The 12,770-nt window shown below is 43.0% G+C and overlaps 1 protein-coding gene across 1 annotated transcript in view; it reads left to right on the forward strand.

The window, feature by feature from the left end:
- The first annotated feature begins 240 nt into the window (after nucleotides 1–240).
- The window catches only part of USP27X (ubiquitin specific peptidase 27 X-linked), a 61,433-nt gene continuing 48,903 nt past the window's right edge, over nucleotides 241–12,770 (forward strand). The window contains exons 1-3 of the mRNA XM_032618904.1: nucleotides 241–474; nucleotides 2,180–2,245; nucleotides 8,386–8,440. Coding sequence (XP_032474795.1) covers nucleotides 241–474; nucleotides 2,180–2,245; nucleotides 8,386–8,440 — 355 coding nt within the window. The remainder of the gene's footprint in view (nucleotides 475–2,179; nucleotides 2,246–8,385; nucleotides 8,441–12,770) is intronic.

Consider the following 12,770-nt stretch of genomic DNA (forward strand, 5'->3'; position numbering starts at 1 on the left):
TGGGATTTGCTCTACTCATCACTGAGTGGTGAGTCCCCGTCTCTGGTTGAGACTGTTGAAAGGCACAGACCAGCAGAGGGAGCAGGTGTGCCTCTGCTGTGGTGGATCATAGCCCTTCCTGTTTGGACCCCCGCCGCCCCCCCCCCCCTTTGCTCTGGAAAAATACCACTGTTGCTCGGCAACAGAGAAACCAGTCGTGCAGGGCCCCTGCCTCTACCAGTCACCAGCCCTGAGTGAGACATGGAATGTAAAGGCCTGCCTTCAGATCCCATCTTCTATAGCCCTTTGGAACTTCCTGGCCACTCAAAATACCACCTGTCATCCCTCATCATTTTGGGGGTCCCCAAGACCACCCACACATTCAGTGGATTCACTAGAAGGATTCGAGGGACTCAGTATGTAATTGTCCTCACAGCTAAGGTTTATTACAGCAGCAGGATCTACAATAAGATCAGCAAGGACAAAAAGACACAGGTAGGGTCTGGAGGCTTCCTTCCTTCCTTCCTTCTGCTCTCTTCCTCCTGTGAGGGGGCACATCAAGTCCACTCTTCCCCAGGAATGAAAACACACAATATGTGGGCAATGTTTTTGCCCAAGGAATCTCGCTCAGTGTCCAAGAGTTTTTTTTTTTTTAATTTTTTATTGGGGGATGGTCATTGGACACTCTCTGCCTAGCACGTACCAACATTCCAGACTCTTAGAAAGAAAGCAGGTGTTCAGCATAAATGACTCTGTACAACCAGGTTAGGCACAGAGAACCACACTTATCAATTAGGGAATGGGTAGGATGCTGTGTTAATTTTCTATTGTTGCTGTGACAAATTTTCACACACTTAGAAGTTTAAACTATACAAATTTATTCTCTTAGAGTTCTGTAGGTCAGAAGTCCAGTACAGGTCTCACCAGGCTAAATTCCAGGTGTCAGCAGGGCTGCATTCCTTTCGGAGGCCCTAGAGGAGGGTCTGTTTCCTGCTTACTCAGGTTGTTGGCAGAATTCAGTTCAGAGGTCCCTGTTTTCTTGCAGGCTATAACCTGAGGGCTGTTCCCAGTTTCTAAAGGCCACCACATTCCTTGGCTTATGGCCCCTTTCTCCATCTTAGAAGCTAGAACAGTGAGTCAAATCCTTCTCAAGGCACATCTTTCTGACCCCTCTTCCATCATCTCATCTCTCTGGCCACAACTGGGAAAGTTTCTCCACTCTTAAGGACTCACGTGATTAGATTAGGCACACCCAGATAATCTGGGATCATCTCCTCATCTCAAACCCCTTAACTTTAATCACATCTGCATATCCCATTGCCATATATGTTGAATATGTTGCCAAGTAACATATTCATATGTTCCAGGGACGTGGACATCTTTAGGCAGATAGTATTCTGCCTTCAACTGCAAAGTTCCCAGATGCCAGCCAACGGCCAACCTCGAAAGCAGGCCTTTCTAAAGGCAACTCAAGGTTGTGTAAAGTCAATTCAAGGTCTCAGGTCTGCTGTATTAACTATTTTCTGCACACGCATGCATACTAAAATAAGGTGACATTATGAGTGATAGGTGACACCACCTTCCAATAGTGTGTGGCCCCTCTAGTGCTTGTAATGTCTTGGACTTCGCAGACAACTGGTCCCAGGGCCCAGTGCACAAAGAGACCCTTATGCTCCAGACACACTCTAACCTTGAGGCTGCACAGGCTGTTTCCTTCCCCACCCCTCCAACCCTGATAGGAGTCAAGGTCAAAGAAACTGTTAGGCTGTGGTGATTATTAGCATTGGGCTTGGCAGAAAGTAGATTCCAGTTTAAATTCTTAGCTATGTACCAAAAGCAAGTTACTTATTTCTCTCTGATTCTCATTTATTCATCTGCTTATAGGCATAACAACACTATCTTACAGATTTAAATGAGAGAATGCACATAACCCTTGTGGAAGACAATACCTTCCAGATCATAATGGCTAGTGGGCTAGGAGATAGGACATCCAGTGGGGGCAAAACAAGATTAAAATCTCCTGTTTCCACATGGAGCTTCCTCTTGGGGGAGAAATAAAATAGGTAGAGGATCACTTTTAGAATTTACCTTGGTCTTTTTTTTCCTTTTGAGCCCTATCTCTTTACTGACAAACTTATTTCCCTTTCTTTCTGTGAAAGTGTGACATTGTGAATTATTAACCTTTGTTTTTCCCCCTCAGCTCCAGCTTGCCCTTGTACTCCTGGCCCTGCCTCAGACTCAGCACGTCCAAGGCTTCTGCCCCAGGGTAGAGTTATTTTAGCAGAAATGCAAATAGACTTAAAGAGCCCAAGATCAGCTTTTGAGTTTCAGAAGAGATTTCAGAAAATTTACACAGAGGAAATAGGACTGTAAGAAAGGCTTTTTGAGTCCTGAGATCTTAGGTCTTCTGAATACTAAGAGATAAGGACCCGGGCTATCTACAGGCATAGAAGAATATGTGGTCTGTCCAAAGGCTTCCAGCCATCCCAGACTAGATAAAAATCCCACACACTGAAGGGAGGGCTGAGAGGGAGGCAGGGAGATACTGATGACATCCAAGGTCAGGGGACTCCATCCCCCACCTCATTTCAGACTCCACTGAAGCCTTAAGGAGAAGCAGATCTCTCTCTCTCTCTCTCTCTCTCTCTCTCTCTCTGTCTTCCCCCCCCACCCCCACAGGATTTGGGTTCCTCCTCATCTGCACATATCACAATCGCATGACGTGGAGTACCAGAAAGGCCACTCAATTAGCTTTTAGTCTGGGCCTTAGGACTGAGAGAGGAAAAGAGTCTGTGGAGAGTTTGCCCGGTGTGGGTCCTCAGCAAACCACTTTAGGTCCTCTGAGAAAAAATACACTGCCCTACTGGTGTGGTAGTCACTATCAAGTAAAGACTCCATTCCTCCCATTACGGGAACAGTCATGACGTTTCCTGACAGCACGGAGACAATGTCCAGGTCACAACAGGTGAACAAAACACATCCAGGCAGAGACAGAGCCACTGGCTCTGGGGTTAGTTGTTCACAGAAAGATGTCAGGTTCCTACATTTCTGGTGGATACGTGCCTAGCAAGGCGGTGCACAAAAGGTGATATCAGGATGGAATTTTGAGGCACAAAAATTGGGGCAGATTGAAATTATGAACAACTCAGTGATGTCCAATCCATTCTGCCTGCAACTGCTAACCCTCTCTGTGGCTTCTAGCTAACAACCCTCTGAATTTTGGGTAGGCTTCATGTAAGCACTGAAGAAAAGAAATAAAAAGACCCTGAGAGCACTGTGTAGCATGGAGAAAAACAAATGAATATTTTTCTTCCAGCTGGAATACATGGACGTACATCAGCGGGAACCATGAGTCCCACTGAATTACAGGTGAACTGTAGTGTATAAGTTGATTTTTGTGCATTTTTCAAGGAAGAGGGGCAGTGGATGTGATCAGATTCTCAGAGGGTTCTGAGACTTACGACATTTTTGCAGGAGGGTGTCCTGGATCTGTGCTTTATTATCTGTGCACCCTATGAAAACTCATTTACAATCCCCATGTCATGCTTTCCCTGCCTGTGGAGTGGGAAAAACAATACCAAGCACACAGAGTTATTGTGAGGGATTAATTAGAAGGTGCTTTGTAAATAAATTGATTTTTAAATGAGGGCTATTCGTGTATTAGCCCTCCTTACCACCCCAAAATGAATAGCTCTATTAAATAATGGGCAATTGATTGAGATTTTTTATATCAGAGATACACATTTAAAAAAATGTATGTGGGCTTCCCTGGTGGCACAGTGGTTGAGAATCTGCCTGCTGATGCAGGCGACACAGGTTCAAGCCCTGGTCTGGGAAGATCCCACATGCCGCGGAGCAACTAGGCCCGTGAGCCACAACTACTGAGCCTGCGCATCTGGAGCTTGTGCTCCGCAACAAGAGAGGCTGAGACAGTGAGAGGCCCGCGCACCGCGATGAAGAGTGGACCCCGCTTGCCGCAACTAGAGAAAGCCCTCGCACAGAAATGAAGACACAACACAGCCAAAAATAAATAAATAAGCTTTCATTAAAAAAAATGTATGTGTACGCAGTTTGTATGTGACATAGTGATGTGATTAATCCTATATTTTTTCAAGGAATAGTTTTCATAGATTATTTGGTATCGTGTGCTCTAAATATAATAACGATGATGATGATGATAATTCCTTGTACTTGCATAGCTAGTAGTCTTCTCATTTATCTCATCAGTTGTTGACAAAGCCCTCCTCTTACTCTTGTAAATGAAATGAGGCTATTGCTGGGTCCGCAGTGTTTGGTTGCCATGGTTTGAGTTCGTTTCATAAGCTGTTGCTTGGCAATCCCACGCGTCAGCTGGCTCTTTTTCCTTAGCACTCTCACCACACACTGTCTGAAGTATAATGAGACTGAGCCTGGGCAAAGCAGGATAACGGTCCCCAAACGCTTTCTCTCTTCCCCCACAGCGCTGTTATCATGATGTCTGATAAATGTGTTGAGAGTGGAGCAAGGAAGTGGTTATAAAACATGGGATTTATAGTCATGCAGACCTGGGTTCAATTTCAGGCTCAGGATTTGGCTCGATGTATCCTTTAGCTATTCACTTAGAGAAGCTGATCTGAGTCTCAGTTTCCCCATGGGTAAAATGGGGGATAATTACACCCAGCTCCTAGAGTGGTTGTGGGGATTGAGGGAGAAAATCCATGGAAAGCCCCTGCACACAGTAAGGGCTCAGTAGGTGTAACCTATACTAATAAGGGCGATGGGAGGTGATGGAACCACAACTTTCCTTGTTCTGCAGTAAAATGCCCTGATGTCGTGGTCAGGTTGGATTTTATTTGTACAGTTATGCCCCACTTTTCTTTATGCATAGAGTGAGTGGGCCCACTGCGAATCCATGGAGTAAAACAGGAATTTATAAATAATCAGGATCAAGGAAAAGAACAGGGGGTGTTAGTACCAAAAGGAAAACAAGTAGGGATGCAGCAGACAGAAAATATCAATAGAAGATGCCCACTCCAGGTAGTGGGTGGGTAGGTGCTAGGCATTCAAAGGGGCTTGCATGGGGGAGGCCTGTCTCCTCCCTAGACAAACACATGCCCACAGGCAGTGGTGTACCGGTGAAACAGCTCTCAGAGAGAGAAAACCCCTAATTTGTAGCATTTGCCCGATTTCCATGGTGTAAATGCTCCTACTAGGTCTGATTTCAAGCTGCCAACATAATGTCATGAACAGCATGTGGAGTTGCAAAGAGATGCCCGCAGTCCACTCTCAGGAGCCCTTTAGAGGCTGCTCTAGCTCAGAACTAATCCCTTCCCTAAGGGTAGCTTTTCTATTTTGTTCTCATCGCTGGGCATCCCCAATAAGCTCCTGTCTGTTTTTATAGCAGTTTAGGGAGGTCAGTTCTCAAGATTGCTCTTCTGGCCTTCAGTTCTCCCAGACTGGAAGGATATAGCTGAGGAAAGAAACCTCTTGTGCAAGCCCAACCCCCAACTTTATAGGCTGGCTCCTGCGACCTTTCTGTCCCAGGACCAGGACCCCATGACGTTTCCAGGATCCATAGGAGACTTGGGACTTAGGAATCACCTAGGCACATGTACTATTTGAGGCAGTGTCTTTTTTCAAAATTATCTTTGTTTACCTTTTTTTACGTAACCCAACTCAAACATGCTGCCCTGGTCATAGTCTTTCATACTCTTAGTTCTACAATGTATATAACCTTAGTATTTTTATATGCATCATCAACCAGTTTTGAAAAGAATCACTTTTTAAATAAATCTGTGCCACTGTACCATTTCCTCATCCAGTAGAACTTCAGGGCAGTTGTCTGATTCTGAGAGCTGGAGTAAACAAACAACTGTGGGGGGTTGGATTCCCCTACGGCCCAATCGGTTTCAGGGGTCAATCATTGATTTTCAGTCACAAGAGTAGGCACGTTGACAAGCTTTCGGTGAAAATATGTCATATGTGTTTTACATATGGTTCATAATTTTTATTTCCTCCCCTCTCGATCTCTGACAATATCCAGTTGAATGGCTTCTGCAGATCCAGTGCCCCAAAACACAGTGTCTCCCCTAAAAATCAGCTGAACAATACCAGGATGTTTAGGCTGCACAAGTAGCAGAAGAGAAAATTAGATGTAATACCACACAACTTTCTAAGGAGGGTAGGTCTATTAACAGAAGAGGGTTTTTTGGGGGTTGGGGTGGGGAGCTAGGTACAAAGTCATTAACCTTAATATAATTAATGGCCTGTCACAGGGAGTGAGGGGACCTTTCAGTAGTGGATGGAGTGTACAAGTTTAGAAGGAGAAGCTAAAGGAGATGATAATTTCTCTGAAAGAGCAAGAGGAAAGAGCAAGAGGAAAGATCAAGAGGACCTGGTTAAGATCTTCTGAAGGAGAGAATGAAGCCAGGGAAAATGGAAGGGTGTTGGGAGAAGGTGCAGGCAGTGGGGACGAGGGGGAGCTGATCACTGGAGACTAAAAAGAAAGATGTGAGAGAAGAAATATGTCTAATGGCGACTTGCTAGTTAAATTCTATGGGAGCAACCCCCAACCCCAACATATTTCCCCTTAGGAAATCTTCTACAATTTAATTCTACAAACCTCACTGTTTGATGGGAATGTATTCTTTATGGGGAATATGAACAAAATCTGTTTTGAAGGTTTAGATATAGAGAAAAACAGAGCCTATGGGTCAGGGTAGCAGACATGTGGCTTATAGACACTCTTGTGTTAATGAAGGGATATCTTTGCATGAAAAGACCTAGTGTTCACCACCCACTGGTTAGGCTAGGGTGGAGGGTATTTACTGTGCCTAGCTGGGGGACCACAAGCCAGAGAGGCATGGGGAGGAGCCAGATGGAGTCTCCTTGAATGCGAGCCTATCTGACCACCTGGAAATGGGCCTGGGCTTCATGATCCCCAAAGATGTACTGGGAGGGCAGACCCCTGCTGGGGATAGTTTTGCCAGAACCAGAAGAGCAGCTTATCAGCAGGGATAAGCATACATTCTGTCTTAAAAAAACACAAAAGTCAACAATTATTTCATCATCAATGTTTTCCAAGTATTTGAAAAATTTGTGTATCAAGGAGCTTCGGGACTTTTGATAATTTTTACCTTTCAGCCTTTGTGACCAATTATTTAAATGTTGGCGAAGAGTGAGGGTGTTATTTTTTATGCACCATGAAAAAGTCTTAAAACTTTTCAAGTCCACTTATACATTTCGGGCCAATTTTCAGATATTAAGAGGGTTTATTTAGAATTTATTTCCAGGAAATTTTGCCTCACTGCCTTTTTATAGAAGTTAACATTTTATCTTCAGCTATGATTGATTTAGAAGCTAATTATTTGAAAAAGAATAAGGCATGTGTGGTTGAGATGGCTCAGTGGCCACCTAAGATTCATGCTCTCTTTCTATGGCAATGGAACTGTGGCTAAGAGCCGCTGCCCAGTCGGGGATACAGTTCTCAGGGCCCCCATCCCTCTACCCCATCCAGGTGACTAGTACTTGCTAGTAGAATGTGAGTAACTGCATGGCCAAATAAGGGCCTGTGCATTCTCCGTGGTCTCTTTCTCCATCTGCCAGCTTAATGGAGGGAAGCCTGGGGCCCTGGGGAAGGGTGAGGTCACAGGATAGAAAGAGGCCACCGCCAGGCAAGAACAACATCACTGGGTTTATGGAGCAAGAATCTAATCTATCGTGTTAAACCACTGAAATTGTTTCAGGGTTTATTTATTACAGTAGCTAGCATTACTTTAACCAGTACAGGGGTTTCTCCGGTCAATCATCAATCTTGTACACAGAGCTTAACCTTGGAATACACTCTGCCTTTCCAAACCCTCTAACTTTGAAATGTATTTCAGAAAGCCATACAAAAATAATGCCTGAGGTGATGGTTGGGGGCTGGGGGGGGTTGGTATTCTTTGGTAAGCCCTCAGTCTGAGCTGGGTCAGGTTCTATCAGGGTTGCCTTTCAGGAAAGGTCACAGGCAAGTAAACCCAGGGCTGGGCCCCAAAGGAAGGTGTTTAGGGATTTATCAGTTGGGAAAGACATAATCCTAACAGGCATGCAGTTAATAGGAGCCTAGGAAATGCAATTAAAAGGTAGAAAACTCAGAGTATAGGTTAAACAGGGGTATCAGCCTAGACAAGTAAAGCTTAAAAATACAGAAGAAAGATAAGTAACAGAACAGCTGGGGATGTTATGAATGCAGAGGTGGAGAAGGGCTGGCTAGGACCTGATTTGGTGGAAGTACCATTTGTATAGTTGTCTGTGTGGCCTAGCACCCTTTGCATACTTTCCTTTGGGCTACCCAGGGGCCTCCCAATCCATCAAGCCTTTAGCAAACATCAGGAAGCATTGCACATACAAGCATTCTACATAGTAGCATGCCTTCCTCTTTCTCAGATTGATGGGACAATTGATGGATGTGAGGATGCCAGGCAAGCAGGGAGCAGGGCTGGTGAGTAGACAGCCTTGTTCACCCTGAAGGGGCTGAGCAGATTGACCCTTCCAGAGCCTGTGCAGTTCCAGATGGCCCCAAGGAGATAGGCGGAGCCTGCCTGCCCAGCTCCCACATCTCAAGTCCTTGAAGTTTACAAATTTTGCTCTTTTTCTTTTGATGCCCTGCTAAAGTTGATGTGTAGACACCACTCTTCTCCTCTCATGTCCTCCCCTTTTTAAAACTATTTATTTATTTGTTTGTTTATTTTTGGCTGCATTGGGCCTTCGTTTCTGTGCTCAGGCTTTCTCTAGTTGTGGCAAGTCAGGGTTACTCTTTGTTGCAGTATACGGGCTTTTCATTGCAGTGGCTTCTCCTGTTGTGGAGCACGGGATCTAGGCATGCGGGCCTCAGCAGTTGTGGCACGTGGGCTCAGTAGTTGTGGCTCGCGGGCTCTAGAGTGCAGGCTCAGTAGTTGTGGCACACGGGATTAGTTGCTCCGTGGCATGAGGGATCTTCTCGGACCAGGGTTTGAACCCATGTCCCCTGCATGCAGGCAGATTCTTAACCACTGCGCCACCAGGGAAGCCCCACCTCCTCCCTTTTTGGACTCAACCTCTGGTGTCAGGGTCCTGAGCAAAAAAGAGTGGACATTTTTCTATTAAGTCAATTTATTCTGAGATGGGAAATGCAGTAACTAAAAGAAAATTCCATTGAGGATAAGGGGTTCTAATTGCCTGAGGAAAGGAGTTTCTCCATCCACATGTGATAGACTCTTTTCATCTGGTCGGTAGTCTGGGATTTGTGAGTGATGAAAGAGGCTCTGTACCTGACATGCCTTAATGAAGGTCCCTAAAAATAAGAACAACTTGTGGGAGTGGTTGTCTGAAAGGACACTAGTCTTGGTATTCCCAGTAGAGTGTTCCTATTGGAAGAACTTTATTTTAAAAAATTAATTAATTTATTTTTATTGAAGTATAGATGCTGTACAGCATTATATAAGTTACCCGTGTACAATATAGTGATTCACAATTTTTAAAGGTTATACTCCATTTATAGTTACTATAAAATGTTGGCTATATTCCCTGTGTTGTACAATATATCCTTGTAGCTTATTTTATACCTAATAGTTTATACCTCTTACTCCTCTCCCCCTTCCCTCTCCCCACAGGTAACCACTAGTTTGTTCTCTGTATCTGTGAGTCTGCTTCTTTATTGTTATAGTTACTAGTTTGTTGTATTTTTTAGGTTCCACATATAACTGATATCATAGAGTATTTGTCTTTTTTTGTCTGACTTATTTCACTTAGCATAATGCCCTCCAATTCCATCCATGTTACGGCAAATGGCAAAACTTTGTTCTTTTTTTATGGCTGAGTAGTATTCCATTGTGTGTGTGTGTGTGTGTGTGTGTGTGTGTGTATACATGACATTTTCTTTATCCATTCATTCATCTGTCGCTGGACACTTAGGTTGTGGAAGAAGTTTATTTTGATCAGCATGTGCATTAGTCAAAGTTCAGTTGCCTATAACAGAAATCGCTCTAGTTACTTTAACAGGGTATGGATTGAACAGAGGGAATAAGGTGCTTACAAAATTATCAGAAGGGCTGAAGGAGCAACTTCTAGGCTCAGCTGCCAGAAATGACTCCTAGAACAATAAAATGAACTGCCCCACTAGGAAGAAGGCTACCTCTGCCACAGTCAGGAAGCTGGGGAATCAGGAAGTTTCTTTCCTGACAGCTGGGTTCAGGATCACACTACCTTAGTCACAATCCTGGAATCAGGAATCTGCCATCACGACCGTTGACTCTAGGAATATACTACCTTAGCTATGCTCCTGAGATCAGGAAGCTGCCATCACATCTGTTGTTCCAGAGCCACCTGTGCCAGCAGCAGAATGGAGGCTTCTCATATTGCCACCTCTCTCTCCACTTGACTAAATTTTCAAAGACAGTCCTCACAGCAGTATATATGATTAGCAGAACATAAATTACATCCATTTCCTGGTTTCAAAGGAGTGAGAAAATAGAGCTTTTAGCGCTATTTTGTGTCATAAAAGAAGGCGTACCAGAGAAGGGTTAGAAGAGAGATTCAGCAAGCCACTCTACAGAGTTCACTACCAGTCATTCCCTGCCCAGAGAAAAGCCCTCATCCCTGCCCCTGACACTGAGAGTGGCCTTTCATGATATGAAACAAGCCCAATTAGATAAAAGCTTCAATTTTGAAAGCAAAACAAAGTAGCAATATAATGTCATTGGTCTGGGAACATTATGTTGACTAAAGCCTGCATTGACATAAATGATAAAATCAAAAATATAACAAAACTAGATTTATAAAGTGAATATTACTGTCTGGAAAAAACCCTAAAATCTGAAAAATGATTTTTGAGAAAAAAATGCATTAAAAAGTTGTGACATCAAGCAACACAATATACATACACATATATATATTTTTAAAGATACAAACATCTAGGATATATTTCAAAAATATTTAGAGTGTCTGTGGTAGAGAGAGGAGAATGAGAGTAGGGATTTGGGGTAAAAGAGAAAAAAAATTAAATTAAATTAAAAAAGAGAATAGGCTGTACTGAGTGATGATAAAAGTGCGCTATAATCTGTGTGGTATGAATAGTTCAACTCCTGCTTTTTTTAAAAAAATTATTATTATTATTTTGGCTGCGTTGGATCTTCATTGCTGCACACAGGCTCTCTCTAGTTGTGGCAAGCGGGGGCTACTCTTCGTTGTGGTGCATGGGCTTCTCACTGCGGTGGCTTCTCTTGTTGCGGAGCATGGACTCTAGGCATGCGGGCTTCAGTAGTTGTGGCACGTGGTCTCAGTAGTTGTGGCTCGTGGGCTCTAGAGCGCAGGCTCAGTAGTTGTGGCACACGGGCTTAGTTGCTCTGCGGCATGTGGGATCTTCCGGGACCGGGGATTGAACCTGTGTCCCCTGCATTGGCAGGTGGATTCTTAACCACTGCACCACCAGGGAGGTCCCAACTCCTGTTTTTTTAACATCTAAATAGGATACATTAAAGTTACCAAAAGTGTTAACTGGTGATTGGAGGCATGCATTTTAAACTAACTTGCAACTGAAAATTTCACAAAAACACTGCTAAAAAGAGCAGGAATAATTTACTTAAATAAATGAGATTTAAAATATAAAAATTGCAACCTACAAAATGGGAGAAAATATTTGCAAATCATATATCAGATAAGGGATTAATATCCAAAATATATAAAGAACTCATACAAGTCAACAACAAAATCCTCAATAGGATTAATAAATGGGCAGGGAAACCAAACAAGAATTTTTCTGAAGAAGACATCCACGTGACCAACAAGTACATGAAAAGATCTTCAACATCACTAATTATCAGGGAAATGCAAATCAAAACCACAATGAGCTATCACCTCACACCTATTAGAATGGCTATCATCAAAAAGACAAGAGATAACAAGTGTCGGTGAGGATGTGGAGAAAAGGGAACCCTCTTGCATTGTTGGTGGGAATGTAAATTGGCACAGTCACTGTGGAAATCAGTATGGAGGTTCCTCAAAAATTAAAAGTAGAACCACCCTATGATCCAGTAATTGCACTTCTCAGAATATGTCCAAAGGGAATGAAAGCAGGATATTGAAGAGATATTTCCACTTCCATGTTTATTGCAGCATTATTCCCAATACATAAGATATGGAAACAACCTAAGTGTCCACCAATGGACTAAGGGATAAAGAAGATGTGAGATATGTATAGTGGAATGTTATTCAGCCATGAGAAAGAAGGAAATCCTGCCATTTGTGACAATATGGATGAACTTTGAGGACATTATACTAAGTGAGATAAGTCAGAGAAAGACAAACACTGTATGATCTCATGAACTCATGAAAACAGAGAGTAGAATGGTGGTTACTAGGGACTGGGGGTGGGGGAATAAGAGAGATGTTGTTTAAGGGTACAAACTTGCAACTGGTAGATAAGTTCTGGAGATCTAATGCACAGTATGGTGAATATAGACAACAATACTGTATTATGATCATCAAACTTGCTAAGAGACTAGATCTTAATTATTCCCACCACAAAAAAGAAATGATAATTATGTGAGGTGATAGAGGTGTTAGTTAACCAGTGATAGCAATATGAAATCAACACACTGTACACCTTTAACTTACACAGTGTTACATGTCAATTATATCTCAATTTTAAAAATTAATAGAAAGAGAATAACTCCTGAAATTCTGAAATACATGCAAATATATAATTTTTTAAAAGCTTAGAAAATGCTGCAGAGCATTTAAAAATTAATCAAATGTCCAAATGGAAAGCCTAGGAACGCTCACATCCTCAATTT

Source organism: Phocoena sinus, chromosome X (genome assembly GCF_008692025.1).
Source record: "Phocoena sinus isolate mPhoSin1 chromosome X, mPhoSin1.pri, whole genome shotgun sequence".
Lineage (NCBI taxonomy): Eukaryota > Metazoa > Chordata > Mammalia > Artiodactyla > Phocoenidae > Phocoena > Phocoena sinus.